Source organism: Camelina sativa, chromosome 16 (genome assembly GCF_030686135.1).
Source record: "Camelina sativa cultivar CO46 ecotype springtype chromosome 16, ASM3068613v1".
Classification (NCBI taxonomy): domain Eukaryota; kingdom Viridiplantae; phylum Streptophyta; class Magnoliopsida; order Brassicales; family Brassicaceae; genus Camelina; species Camelina sativa.
The window spans coordinates 17,657,373-17,672,062 of record NC_141895.1 but is presented as its reverse complement, the minus strand read 5'-3'; the positions used below and the strand labels follow the sequence as shown (position 1 = coordinate 17,672,062).

General features: G+C 32.1%; 1 protein-coding gene, 1 long non-coding RNA gene and 1 pseudogene across 3 annotated transcripts; 1 reads left to right on the top strand and 2 right to left on the bottom strand.

The window, feature by feature from the left end:
* Positions 1-677: 677 nt before the first annotated feature.
* On the top strand, positions 678-1,080 carry LOC104753659 (REF/SRPP-like protein At1g67360 pseudogene; annotated as a pseudogene).
* Positions 1,081-1,238: 158 nt separating this feature from the next.
* Positions 1,239-2,916, bottom strand: LOC104750534 (uncharacterized). 2 transcript variants are annotated; one of them, XR_002035741.2, is made up of 3 exons: positions 2,788-2,916; positions 2,068-2,373; positions 1,239-1,564 (listed from the first exon to the last, which is right to left on the bottom strand). It is a non-coding gene; the product is annotated as an uncharacterized LOC104750534 (long non-coding RNA). The 2 variants fall into 2 exon arrangements; XR_761645.3 differs by having other exon boundaries at positions 1,239-1,492.
* A 3,521-nt stretch (positions 2,917-6,437) lies between these two features.
* Positions 6,438-8,129, bottom strand: LOC104750533 (F-box protein At1g67340). Its single transcript, XM_010472338.3, has 3 exons — positions 7,749-8,129; positions 7,475-7,637; positions 6,438-7,392 (listed from the first exon to the last, which is right to left on the bottom strand). The coding sequence occupies exons 1-3, from the start codon at positions 7,982-7,984 to the stop codon at positions 6,649-6,651; spliced, it is 1,143 nt and encodes a 380-aa protein (XP_010470640.2). The 5' UTR covers positions 7,985-8,129; the 3' UTR covers positions 6,438-6,648.
* Positions 8,130-14,690: the final 6,561 nt, after the last annotated feature.

The following is a 14,690-nucleotide window of genomic DNA, read 5'->3' as shown; positions in this document are numbered from 1 at the left end:
GAAGAGGCGTACAAAGTCATCAGATGATCAATATACTTTGCTCCAGGCAACTGAAAAGTATTGACTGTAATATTGAAATGTAGTCCCCACTTCATTAATCTACTGTATGTTTATTGTAACTCAAAAAGTGGTTATTATGTGAGCTTTACGCTTATAAAATTCAGACATAGCGACACAAGAAAAACATTTTATCTACAATGAATTGAATGATATAAGACAGTAACAACATAAAAGGATTTTGCAATTTGTTATGAAGCCATTTTGCTCAAGTTCTAATGAATGAAACTTTATATAGTTAGATAGATACGAAAAAAATCTCATACAGACAAGACAAACGAAGTTGTTAAAAAACATTTCAAACATATAAAGAAAGTAAACTAATGCTAAGGCTAAGCGCCCATTAATATACCAAATCAATAGATACAGTCATCATACATCTCCATATCTTTCCATAGATCTTTAGATTTCGTCAACTTCTTAATTTTGACGTTTAGTGAAAACCGAATTTTGACGTTAACGTCTCCATATGGTTATGACGTTTAGTGAAACACATTCACATACATAAACCAAAAGTAAACCGAATTTGTATGGCTAAAGTCCTAACTCCTAACCTTTATTTACTTTTTATAGGTTGGTGAAGCACCGTACATTACAAATTTGAGAAGCATGCTACTCCGATGGCTAAGCAAGTGGTGACTTCAGCACATGTATTGATCTACAAGGCAACAGAGAAAGCTCAGAGCTTTGTGAAAGAAGCTCGTACTGGTGGTCCCAATGCTGCGTTTAACTATGCTGCGACTGAGTACAAGTGTTTCGTTGTGATCAGCTAGATTAAGGTCTGGGCTAAACTTAACCGGTACAAACCAATTCATGCAGTGGGGGAGAAAGCTTCCTCCGTGGCTGCAAACGTGTTTGGTGACTGATATGTCTCAGATGGGTTACTCTTCGTTGGTTTTCTTCCAATGGCCCCTGTTGATGATATTGTGGAGGCTTGTGCGAACAAAGAAAGGAGAAGATACAGCTACTGTTGATGGAAACAAAGAAGAAGCTACTGCCCCTACTGATGGAAACATTGTGTGATTTGGTTTGTTGGGTTTGGTTACATATATGTAAATGGCCTTAGGGCCTCTGTTTTTCATCTAAGGACCTCTGCTTTTCCTTTTTGTTCCATCACAAAACTTGGTGGTAGTGTGAAAAAAGTGATGTGTGTTTCTATCCTTTTAAATCAAAAGAGACAATTTTAGCAACAAAACTTCATAATGGTCATATAGCAGAACTTAATATTTCATACCAAAGATGGACAATCAAAAGAACTTTACTAAAAAAGCCAACAAGTATTCTCTCCCATTCGTAAACGAGTCTTTGAGCTATATTATTTGAGTTTGTACCAAGCTCCCTGATGAACAAGTGGAAACAAAGGAAGTACAATACTGAAAAATAGCTTGAAAACAGACATATGCATCCATCAATCCAGAGAGCATAACGCATCTTCCTGCACCAGGCAAAACAAACAGGTCGAAAACTGAGTTTCAACTTCTCACACAGCAGCTAATTCTAGTTGTGCCTACAGGAGACATTAATGAAGCTGAAACTGTAAATACATAAGAGGAAAGCACTGCAGATTTCAAGCACATATGTTTAGTAAGAGAGACGTATAGACTCATCAGATGTACAATATATACTTTGCCCCAGGTAACTATGACAGTTAAGCAAAGATTTGCTACATAATAGAAAAAATCTACCAACCCATCATCAATACAGCTTAGACCCAATTTGAAAGCTAGTGTAAACACTAGCTGTCGATATATCAACCAACACAAAATCCTCTATTGACAGAGACAAAACTGTCGATAAGTACCAAGTAAGACCACAAATTCTAAGAACAAATGTGAAGGAGAAAAGATGTACAAACTCGTCCACTATGCTAGTGATCCAAAGATTCGTTACTAAACAGAAAATATTACCACCACGTATCAAAATAGCTTAAGACCCTCAAAGGTCAAATCATATATCTCCCAACACAAATTCCTCTACCAACCGAGAGACAAAAGCATATAAGAAACTCACCATTGTTTGATTAGCCTGAAGATGAAGAAGGAGGAGTGTAGTTGTCCTGAAGGAGATCATCATAAGGATCCCTTCGACCAGCAACCTGACTGATCTGAGGATCCCAACGTAGCTGAGCATTGTGACGCTCAAATGTCCAGAATCCATAAGGACGAATAGGCAACGCCCACATCTCCTTAATCTTCTTGCACCTCTCATGCATCTCATATATGTGTTCCCTTGCTTTCCTGTCTCTATCCTCCGGATTCTCCATTAACCTTAGCACCAAATTCTCCGCAAACTCCATTATGAAACCCATCTCTCTCACTGCAAAACTCAAAACACAGACCACTCACTCACAATCGATTTCACCACAAAGTTAGGTTTTTCAAAAATCAAATCCATAAATTAGGCTCTGTGACCTAAAATTACAAAAACCCATCTCGTTTCTATAATCAATGCTACTCAAAATCATACTACACACACAATTCAATTTCACCCAGAAATTAGGGTTCCTATCAAATCAACGCAATTGATTTCCACAAATTGGGTTCTCTGACCTAAACATCACGGTACACTCCGGTTCCCATCTAGATCTAGGTTAAGGTTCTAGTTACATTACAGCAATTAGGGTCTCTTTTATATCATTCCTCCTGAGACGAGGATCGACACAAACCTAAGACTAAAGATCTAATTAAAGATCGATACTAAAACAATTTTTGAGTATGAAATGGAATGTACCTTGAGATATGAAAACCAAAAGATGAAGATCGCTGAAGCTTTTTTTTGGCTTCGGGATGGTCAGAGAGTTTTTGATACAATGCAGCGCAGAGCAAGTGAATGAAGGAAGAAGAAGAAAACAGAAATCTGATAGAGAAATAGAAACTGCGTGTTGTTTGCTACTTGGACTGAGGGAAACAAGACGTTTTTTGTTCCGAAAACGCCACGCAGTTTTATGTGTCAAACCCCGAATTGTATCTCTCTCTAAAGGTCCGTTTAGCTCTCCGTTTGGTTATCACTTACTCGTTTCAATTTGATTTTCAGAATCAAGAACCAACAAGTTTACGAAATCAAGGTAATAATACTAATGTGGAGTTGAGAATCAAAAAACTCAATACAAAGTTGAACTTGAGTTAGTGTAGTTAAACTAAAAAGCGTATAAACATTCTTCTAATTTGTTACACTTTGTTAATTATTACTATTTTTTAATATTAAATTATCATTCACTCACTCAAAACTAAATTTAAGTTAAGTCACTTTCTTGTCTTAATCTCCAATATTAATATATAAGAAAAAAAAATTATAGAAAAAAAAATAAAGATTTTCACAAAACTACTTTTATCGTGATGACACATAAATCAAATCTAAAAATAATTAAAATAGTCGATTAAACGAGTAATTGAAGTATTGAACAGAAAAGATTGTTCGCCGATTCATTTAAGGTCTTTTAATTTTTATCGCAAAGTGTGTTCAAAGACACATTCTCCTTAACAAGATAGTTCACCGATGTAAAACTATTGTCAAACGAATAAGTGCCTTCCATACTGTATGCAGTATGCTATACTCACCATATAGTATATTATACACTTCTCACATTTTTAGTTTGTTATGTTTATTCCATGCTTACCATACTTGAATATTTGATACTTTTGTTTTACTAATTCCATTACTTCCGTAGTTATGTTCATCATTGTTCCTTCCGCTGCGACTAGTTGGAAACATATATATGCGTTAAATTGAACATTTCTTTATTTTAACAACATTGCTTTATACTTTTTATTTTTTCTCATTTACACTTTATTTAATTTATCAAAGACTATTTGATTAAAATGCTTTGCTGGTGGGTCTAAAGTTTTTTTCTTTTTTAAAAATCCCACTCCCTTAAAAATTCCTCATTCTCTCCCACTAATACACTCTTCTATGTTCCTCCCTAATTTGCTTTTCTTGTCATACTAATCATGTTTTGTAACGATAACATGCTTTGAAGATATGGCATAAACAACGTTCCTAGTAAATGTATGATGTTATGTTCATTTGGTTGTTAGTATAGTCTACAAATTTCGTCTGAAATATACAATCTTTTAAGATTTCATAATGTTATACAAAAGAAACTTTATATTAACAAAATCTTGTTTTCTTGGTTCCCTTATTTAGTGGTAAAAGTATATATGCAATAATGATTTGAAAGCAAATTGTAAACCAATGATGATGGGCCCGCGAAATAAAACATTTGTGTTTGTCAGCTAATATCGTGGTTGTGGAGACAATAACGTATCAAAGAGGGTCCACGATCATTTATTTAAAAATAAGAAATTAAGCTTTCTGTTAATCCATATCTGATTTGCAGTGAGGTTTTCCCCGTCTGCCTAATTGAATGTACCAAAAAGGAAAAAAACACGAATTACATGAAGAAAAAGAAAGCTAAAATAGATCGCACACCCCATGATGCTTTGTCACCCATTAACCTTAAAATTTTATTATATAATCACTACTTTTATTAATTATTAACTGTTGCCTGCTGCTGGTATGAGTATCGACAATATTTATTTTTAAGATACAAACTTTACCTTGAAAGCTAAATCTGAATTATCAAGACACGTTCATTTGTCTATAAAATCATTGTCGTGCGGATTTAGTATTTACAAACCCTTCGAATTAGGTGTGGTCAAAATATTCCTAATGAGTAGTCTTACCGCAAATTTATTGCTTCAAAATTACTAGCCATATTGTACAATAGTGGAGCTTTTAGCACTTTTACGTGAATAAAATGAGAGTCACAATTTAACAAAATAGCCGATAGTACTGTCACAAATTGCCTTAGCTTGGAGTTCGCTTACTTTAGTTATGGGATTCTAATTTATAAAATTTTTTGAAAACTTCAATAAAATCATGAAAAGTGAATAAGTGAAAGATTTTTAAGGAATGCTAGAGAATATTTTATAATTTTGTTGATTAGTTTTTTAAAATCTTGTAAAATACTCTAAAAATCTATGTATTTTTGTGATTTTATTTTGTAAAAAAATGTACAAAATCATGAACCAATAACATAATAATTAATTCATTAATAATCCTAAATTATTTTGTTTTAATTGAATAACACAAAACTTTTAATGACTTTGTAAAAATCTGAACCCAATAACTCAAATTTAATAAGATTTTAAATAATTTTTTACAAATCACAAACTAATAACAACAGATTCTACATAACAATTAAAGTCTTTAAAACTCTATTCAAATCTCAAACCAATAACCCCATCACACGTTTTTACTATTTAAACTTGTTATTTAGTTTTTAACTTTTTATCTCCTTATAGATTTTAGTAAGTTTCCTTTTATAACATTTTCTATTTATAGATATTTTCCAAATCTGAAAATTTTCTTGTATAGTTTGACTAACCTTTACTTTTTTACTAACCCCCAAATTCTTACTAACATTATAGTTTTTGTTTGATCTTATTGACCTCTAGATTGAATAACAATTCGGAAAAAAATGAGAACACTAACATTTTTTCAGAAAACTTACCATGGGCAACACACCTACCTAAACCTATAAGAAGACAAGTGAAAAAGGTTGTTCGTGAAAATCTATATGGTATCAAACCCATACTTAATAAAAAGATCAATAGAAGAAACTTGAAGACTACGTACCTCGCCCAGATACTTACTAAGTGAAAAAGCGAAAGAAAAGAGAAAAATTTCGAAGGTGTTTGAAAAAGGAGACACGAATAAAGGATCCACAAGTGTCATGGACCTCAACTCTTACTCTCTTAGAAAGAGTTTACAATTTTCTGTAAATGAATACTTTGCAAGATCTCCCGCAGTTCTGAACATCCAGGAACTTTCACAATTAAATGCCTCAGACTCAGAGGAACACATGCAATCTTATGTCAAATGTGAGCACCATTGCTGTAAAACTTTCAAGGAGTTTAAAGATAGAAAATGATGGAACATGTTACCGGAAAATGGCAACCTCGATCATGAAAGTGTTGGAGTAATGGTTGTCAATATAATTCCAAGTGACTTAAAATCCTAGAAAAAAAAAGTCCATTCTTCGCAAATAGTCAAGAGCAATCATAAATGTTTAGAAGGGGACAATGAAAATGAGTTTATTATTATGAAGCAAGATGATTGAATTCAAATATGGTGTAGGGACGATATGCAAACCACGAGGGGAACCTAATGCGATGCGAGAAAAAGCTCAAAACACTCAAGATAAGGGTCAAAACTTCGCCCTCCACTAATCAAATATGAAAAAGGAATACCAAAACCAGAGACGAAATCAACAAAATCAGAATGTAAAGATGAAGAATAAAGGAAGAAATAAGCTCCTTACGGCATTTTAGATCCCTCGACAAAAGTAAAAATTAAATTACGATTTTTAACATGAAAAGTAAAAAAAAAAGGCCGTTCATTTATAACTCCTCTTTACAGTCGATTTGGAATTACAAAAATTACTCTACTCGATAGTAATATTTTTATCCTAATCTTTTCCACTAATAGCAAAAAAATAAAATAAAACAAACTTCCGTTTTTTTACCTTCATCTCTCGCGTCGTTTTTTTTTTTTTTTTTTTTACTATTCAAAGCAGCCGTTACATTGCCGTTAACTCATTGGAAGCAAAACATTATCACCGTTACCATTACCGTCAATCTGAACGTTACCTTCACCACCTTCAACTTCATCAGGCCACCGTTCAACCGGAACACAGTCCATCTTATGCCGGAGTTTCCAATCCAAAGCTTGACAAGCGCGTGAGCAATAATTCACAACGCCACAAACCGAACACCTCCTAAACTCATGCTTCCTCGTCTCCGGCCGTCCACACCCAGCGTGTGAACACAACCTCAACCCATCCCCGGGATAATCACCGCCGCGTACGGCGAACCACTCAGCCAAAAACTTATTCGCCGGATGCGTCTCCGGTGCCGGTACATTACACCCGAAATCGCTAAGCAAAGGACATCCTTGTCCATGGTTAGGAACCGGAGGTGGCTGTGCTAAAGTGAGCCACGTTGGCCTATCATGTACTCCGGAAGATAAAACGGCGGCGAGCTCACGTGCGTTGGCTTGAACGAGAAACCTACGACCTTCGGACACGTTTTGAGGAACACCATAACCATCTTGAAGACAGTGACCAAGCTCACGTAACGCGTCGACGTGTCCAAGAAAAGCCGCACGCGCACACAAAGCCACACCGGCCCTAAGATCTTTATCGTTCTTGGAACCACCGCTTCCGTTGAACTGAATCACGGCTAACGAATACAAAGCCGGCGCGTGAGAACTAATCGCGGCTTTAGCCATCAACGACGCGCCGTTTCCTCTGTTTTGTAAACAATAAAAGCGAATCTACAAGAAAATGGAAAATAAATATCAAAACTTAACAAAATTATTTTCACGATATTAAATATTAAAGTTTAAGGAAACTAACCATTCCTAGAGTGTAAGAAGCTTCGAGACTTCCGGCGTCGACACACCGTTTTAAAAACCGGTGAGAATTTTCCGACCAGTTATGAGCTTTAACAGCAATAGCTCTAGGAGACAACTTCGATAACACGAGAGGGTTCATAGCTAATCCGTTTAATCTCTTACATCTGTAACGAAAAAATAAAACACAAAATCCAAAATTAGAACTCTGTAACGCAAATAAACCAAACCGGTGAAAAACAGAAAAAAAACAAAAAAAAACAAACCGGAAAGCTTACGTCATCAAAACGTTGATGAAATCAGCAGGACATCGTGAAGAAGAGCCAAGTTTACAAAGGATAGACACAACAAGATCGTCAGGGATTGAATCTAACAAATCTACACCACCGTCAACAACACTTTCCGGCGGCGGAGAAACAGAGGAAGGAACGACATCTACACATCGTCGGCGTTTTCTTGCCGGAGATAAGTCACCGGAGAAAGCTCTCTTCGTTGTTTTTGTAACGGGTAACATAATAATCTTCTTGGTCTTTTTTTTTTGAGAGGAGGATTACACACAGAGAGACTCTTCTTATCTCTTCTCTCTCTTTTTTTTTTTTTTTATCTCTTTGGCTTATAAATATACAAAGTGGTTGAGTTGTATCTCTCTCTCTCTCTCTGTTTCTCTGGTCTCCAAAGCGTACATACGTATGCGAAGTTGGAATTACGGTTATACCCTTGTACTTTTGTCTTTATTCCCCGGTCAAAACGTCGTTGACCCCAATACTCGCTTTTACGTAGCTTCAAGAATACATATATTTTATTGTGAGGTTATATTTATACAAGAGAAATAAGAGGATCATTTAGTATTTATTTATAAATCATAACGGTTACAAAAATGGACTAAAATTTGTTGAAACTAACTCCGGTTATTTTATTTTCTTTACCGTAGAAAATGCGCAATTGCGCGTGTGAATCACGTGAGGGAAAGTGCGAGTAAAGGATTTATGTAACAAACTAAAAGGAACTGATGTATAGGAAGCAGAGAGAGAGAGAGAGGTCAAACGTAAAGAAAGAATCAGCCAATTACTATATTTTTACAACGGTTACTTCTTTTTATCTCTTTTTTATTTAATACTTTGGTATTTTGCTTCTTTTTTATTCTTTTTTGTCAAAAGGAGACAAAAATAAAAGTTTGCATTTGACTCAAAGAAAAGGTAAAGTTATCATTTTTATTTTTCTTAAGTGTAAACTGCTTCCGAAACCAAAGATCAATTAAAACCAATTTATGATTTTAAAATGTTATTTCAATTTATTTAATTTTAACTTAGTCAATATATTTTTGAAAAATTAGCATGGGTTTAGTACCTAAACTGCTACATCGTAAATTAATTAAAATACATGATTTTAGGAAAAATAATATATATATATATAAGATATTTACCTATATATAGCTTAAAGGCATGATTTACTTTCTCAATTTAAGATAAATAGTCAACAAACACACAAAATTATGATGAAAAAAACATAAAATATACAAAGTGCTATAAATTAGTTAAAATATCTGATTTTTTTAGAAAGAAATATACAAAAGATATTTACCTATATATATATCATAAAGACATGATTTACGTTCTCAAATTGGGACAAAATAGTCAAGAAAATACAAGATTAAGATGAGAAACATAACAAATACAAAAACCTATAAATTGTAGTTAAATTTCATGATTCTAGAAAGAAATATACTAAATATATTTACCTATATATAGCATAAAGTCATTATTTACTTTCTCAAATTAAGACAAAATATTCAATTTATTAAGATATGAGAGAAACATAACATATACAAATACAAAGCCATATAAATTAGTTAAAATACTTGGTTTTAGAAATAAATATACTAAAGATATTATTTACCTACATAGCATAAAGTCATGATTTACTTTCTCAAACTGGGACCAAATAGTCAATAAAACACAAGATTAAGATGAGAATCATAATGCAAAAAAACATATATCAAAACTAGTTGAAATAAATTATTTTAGAAAGAAATATACCAAAAAAAAAAATCTACCTATATAGCATAAAGGCATGATTTACTTTTTCAAAATGGGACAATATGGTCAATAAAATACAAGATTAAGATAAGAAACATAACATATAAAACACTATAAATCAAGATATAATGGTCAATGATATATAAGATTTTTTTTTTTTGGACAAATATTATACAAGATTAAGATTATAAAAAAACATAAGTTATATCAATATAGAAAAAGATTGACGACCAATTGCCACTAACAAATACAACTAGATAAATGCGTTGAGAGTGAGATATTTTAGAATGTTAAATAAATATACTTTTAAATTTATTTTCAAAATAGCATATTAAATTTATTCAGAAAATTAGATAAATATTTTACATTGTTTGATAACAATAAATCACATGATAACACTTACTTCATAAACAATGGAAAACTAAAAAATAAATTGTAGGTATGTATGTATAATTTGATAGTAATAAATCAGAATATTGCCATTCGGTTTAAATCAATCTCATTCATTGCCATCTAACAAATTTAAAGTCTGACAAATCACAAAATTGCCATTATTTAGTCGAGTTCAATATCATTCATTGCCATCTAACAATTTTTTTGTCTATACTAACAAGTCACTATATTGCCATTTAGTGTAGTTCAATCTCATTCGCCATGCCCATCAAACAAATTTATAGTCTTATATTCCCTCTGTTTCAAAATATAAGATGTTTTGAGTGAAAACAGACAGATTAAGAAATAATCACTTTAAAAAAGTTTAACCAATCATAAACAAGACTGTATAAAATAAATAATAAATAATAAAAAATAGAAAAACAATCTAAAAATTACTTAAAAAGTTGAAAACATCTTATATTATAAAACAAAGAAAAACCTCTAAAACATGTTATATTATGAAACGGAGGATGTTATATTATGAAAGGGAGGGAGTAATTTACAACCCCTTTCCCAAAGAAGTAAAAACCATCGAACCTATTTCCTATTAACTTGTCTTTGCTTTATTGGAAAAGTCATCCCACGCCTCTATTTATATTTCCCATCATCTCTGTTTTTTCATTATACTATATGCATTGTAAGGTTTCTTAACCTAAATTTCTTAGAATAGAGAGAGAAAAGTTATTAATAAAAAATTGTTTGAGTTTCTTAAATATGTTTTAAAATTTCTTAGATAAGAGGTTTTAGAAACTTTGGAGAGAGTTATTACACTATTTAAGAAACTCATCAAATTAAATAATAATATTTGTATGATTTTCATTTGTAAGAAACTTATATCAACATCCATTGATGGAGATGACCTAGTGAGTTTTAATGTCACCACTTCTTAACAGTATGTGAATAGCTTAACAGTAAACACTTGAAACATTATGCGATTGCCCATAGGGGTTATTTCTATCTTTAATTTTGATTGTCAATACAAATATTCAAGTACATCAAATTTGAACCGACTAAAAATTTAATATATGACATATAAAATAAAAGTCGGAAAGTTGACAAGACGTGTAATTGACAAGGTAATTAACTAATAATATACGTAATTGATACATAAATATAGTGATTATCAATAAGAATGTAAAAAAAATAATGGTTCTCAAGCAAAACGATTCGTCGGCGGGCGTTAGCTTGAAGGCCTGGTTAAGCTAAGCTGATTGACGTGAATCTCCACGACGACCCACAAGGACCAGTCATCTTTATGCCTCTTTGTACGTGTGGGACACACTTGTCTCCTCTCCCTCCCTCGGTTCTCTTTCACAAAATCCCATTTTAAGTTATTTTCATCTTGTCACCAATCTCGTAAGTCGTAAGAATAACAAAGCCAATACGGTAACGCTCAAAACATTAGTATTAAGTTTCCAACAAATAAAAAAGGAACATCATCTTGTCACAAATCTCCTATGTAATATATCTAACAATGTCCTCGTAATGTAATATGAAGTGTTTTGCATTGGATATGTCATTTGTGGGTCAGTTTCTGTTTTTTCTCGGTCCGCGATCAACGGGGAAAACATACAGTTGAAGGACAAACAAAAAGTTAAAAAGACGAGTTGGGGAACAAAACCAATGAGAGAATGGTTTATTATACATATACATTGTGGAACGTCTAAATTATATTTTGAAGCCGACGTGATATGACATTAGTTTGTGCACAAACAGGATACGTCTCTACTCTCTAATAATATAAAGTTTATTTAGGTATCAGTTGACCTTGAGACTTCGTTGTTACAAAGATTTATCCTTTTATCTGAATCTACACATTTCTAATGCTTTAGTTGTTAGTTACTTCTCTTTAAAGAAACAGCAAATCCATATTTTAATATTGTTTTCTCTTTGATTTTCACCTCTTATCAAAGATTTTATCATGTACATACTTCATATGCAGAAATTATTTTTACCATTAGACCATCTCCAATAGTTTTCTCTATTTTTTCTTCTATAATAGATGTACGTTTTACTCTATTTTAGAAATAAGAATAAATGTGGGTTGGATGGAGCAAATTTACCTCTAAAATAGATTGCTATATTTTTTTTTATTTATAAAACAAAAAAATAGAGAGATAGCTCTAACAAACCTAAAAAGTTAAAACGGAGAAGAGTGTTCTAAATATATGTGAATTATATGTGATGTTTTGGCACTATCTTATAGTACACTCATTACTACTATAGTTTTACAAATCATTTAATCTTCATATATTTGTAGACAATCTGACTACCCGTATATATCTGTATGGACGCTAATAAGACCATGATTATTATCGTACATTTGAAAAAGAAATAAAAATGTAGTAAATTTGTATCCATTAATTTTTTTTGGTGTTAAACATGATTTCATGTGATTATTCCCTCTGTTTGTTTTATGATTTTGCTGGTTAAGTTTCTTTTATGGCTCTACCTGAGTTCGTCTTTTTAATTAGTACAGAACGAATTCTCATTTTATTATTATATCAAAAAGTAGTAAATGCCACTTATTTTTGTAGGGGTGATTGGGTGTAATTATCACATGATTTTTTAAAAAGAAACATAATTCATACTATAGGACAGTACTATTTCATTTTATTCTATGTTTAAGGTTTTGATTGATAAAATATGAAAATATATATATTTTTTATAAAAACAAAACATCATTTATTATTAAATAATCAATATTCAACCAACGGAAAAAACTACAAATAAAAATAAAATAAAAATAAAAAAAATTAGCAAATTTAGATTAAGAATGTAAAAATCACTTAAAATAAAACAATCTATTGCGCCTAAAATATCTCTTATTATAATAATACAAAGGAAAGTATGAATTGGCACTTTTCAAGTTACACTCAACTACAACACAAAAGATACTAAGATAGAATAGAGAGAATGTTAATCTAGTCACCATTAAAAACAGAGAGATACATAAATTAGTGGTTAACAAATTAGCTAAATTAGTTGTCCAAATTCCACACGCAACCTAACCTTTTTTTTTTTTTTTTGCTTTTACACACGGGGTGCTCTTAATGCTAAAACTGCATGGCTTTGTAATCTAGTTATAGGCCTTAATCATGATGCTAATTTTAGAATTTACTAGGGGGTACGTTTAACTGACAACTTTTAGAAAACAGTAAGATTTGACTGATCTACTTTGACACTTCTTAGTCAATGGGCGTAAGATTTGATATAAATACTGTCGTGAAGGGAGGTAATCACGTGGCAATATTAGAGAGGCATGCAAAAACGAGAAGCGAAGGCGTCGTCCCGTGCTCCACCATTTCACGGTCTCGCCGCCGCTATCACGTGCCTTTGCTTCGCCGCTGCCACCTCAACTCTCACGGTTCTGTTGCTTTGATTGTTGGTGAGGTCACCACGTGATTCCAACAACTTTCAAGCTAACTCGTATTTGTTTTTATCGTACTCGTAATATATACTACCGTTCCAAAATAAGCATTTAAAATTTTGAATTTACGAACTGTTATTGATTTATATTATAAGAGGAATATTGTATCTACATATTCATTATCTTATTATTTATGTGAAGATATAGGAAAATTTATCAAAAAATTTTAAAAAGTGAATTTAAATATTATATGACCCTCATATAATCAAGTTGATCAGTTACTGGAAAAGTATAAATATATTTTTTACTTCATAATCAAATAGTAGATACAACAATTATACATGATTTTATCATAGATTATATACTATTTTCATGTCTTATTTCGAGTTGGTATTTTTTTCTTAGTCTAATTTCGACTCGTGTCGTATATTATCTTTGATTTACGTTTTTTTTTTGTTAACCAATGGATATAAAATTTTTAAACATTGGTTGATAAAGATTCAAAATTAATGGACTACGTTCTTAAATTATTCTTTTGTATAGCTCATTTTCTGTGATCTAAGAAATTTCTTAGTACTTCACTTTTTTTTTTGGGTTACTCAAAATTACAAAACACTTACTAATACGTATAGAAAATGTTAAAAATTAAATTATATTCATGAAACAGAAAAAATCTTCAAAATCTTCACATATTTTCTTCCTACCAAATCATAGATGACATGTAATTCTTTCGACGAACTAATAAAATAACCAAAACTCAAATCAATCAAATTCAAGACTATCGATCGTACTCTTCTTATTAGTTTTACTTTGAAAGTTGTTTATACATAGATATGCCAAATATTCGAAATGGCAAATGAGAGATAGGGAAGTGGGGACCTAGAAAATACCATCCTTTCACTCTACTAAACGAAGATATATGATATCGAATCAGTTAAAGATGAAAAAGAAAGAAAAAAAATGCGGTTAAGAGGTGGGAACCACTTCTTGCTGGGAAGTTTGAAGACAGATTTTTGTTGTTCCCTTCGAGTGGTGCACGTCTCTCCTCTCCTTTTGCCACGTCGCCTCTTTCATTTACACGTTGTCCACCTCAACAGAACTCGAATCTTTGGATTCTTTTACTTTTGTATGAAGTTTGGGAAGATAGAGAGAATTCGATTTATAAGATTTTTCTCTCGTTGACTTCAAAGAAACACGAAAGTGTTTAGTAAACACATGGAACATTACGGCGTTAGGGGGATCATACGTGGACGATAGGTATGTTGTCACTTGTTCGGGCATAATGGAAGGGGAATTGGCAATAATGAGGATGTTATGCTGCTGATTGAGTTTATTTAATTGTGGTTTTTAGTGAATCAGTCTATATAACATGTGATTCT

Excerpts from the sequence above, each read along its gene's own strand:
- LOC104750533 (XM_010472338.3), bottom strand. The coding sequence starts at position 7,984 with ATGTTACCCGTTACAAAAACAACGAAGAGAGCTTTCTCCGGTGACTTA. Across the intron at positions 7,638-7,748 it reads TTCATCAACGTTTTGATGAC|ATGTAAGAGATTAAACGGAT; the intron begins GTAAGCTTTCCG and ends TTTTCGTTACAG. Across the intron at positions 7,393-7,474 it reads CTTCTTACACTCTAGGAATG|ATTCGCTTTTATTGTTTACA; the intron begins GTTAGTTTCCTT and ends ATTTTCTTGTAG.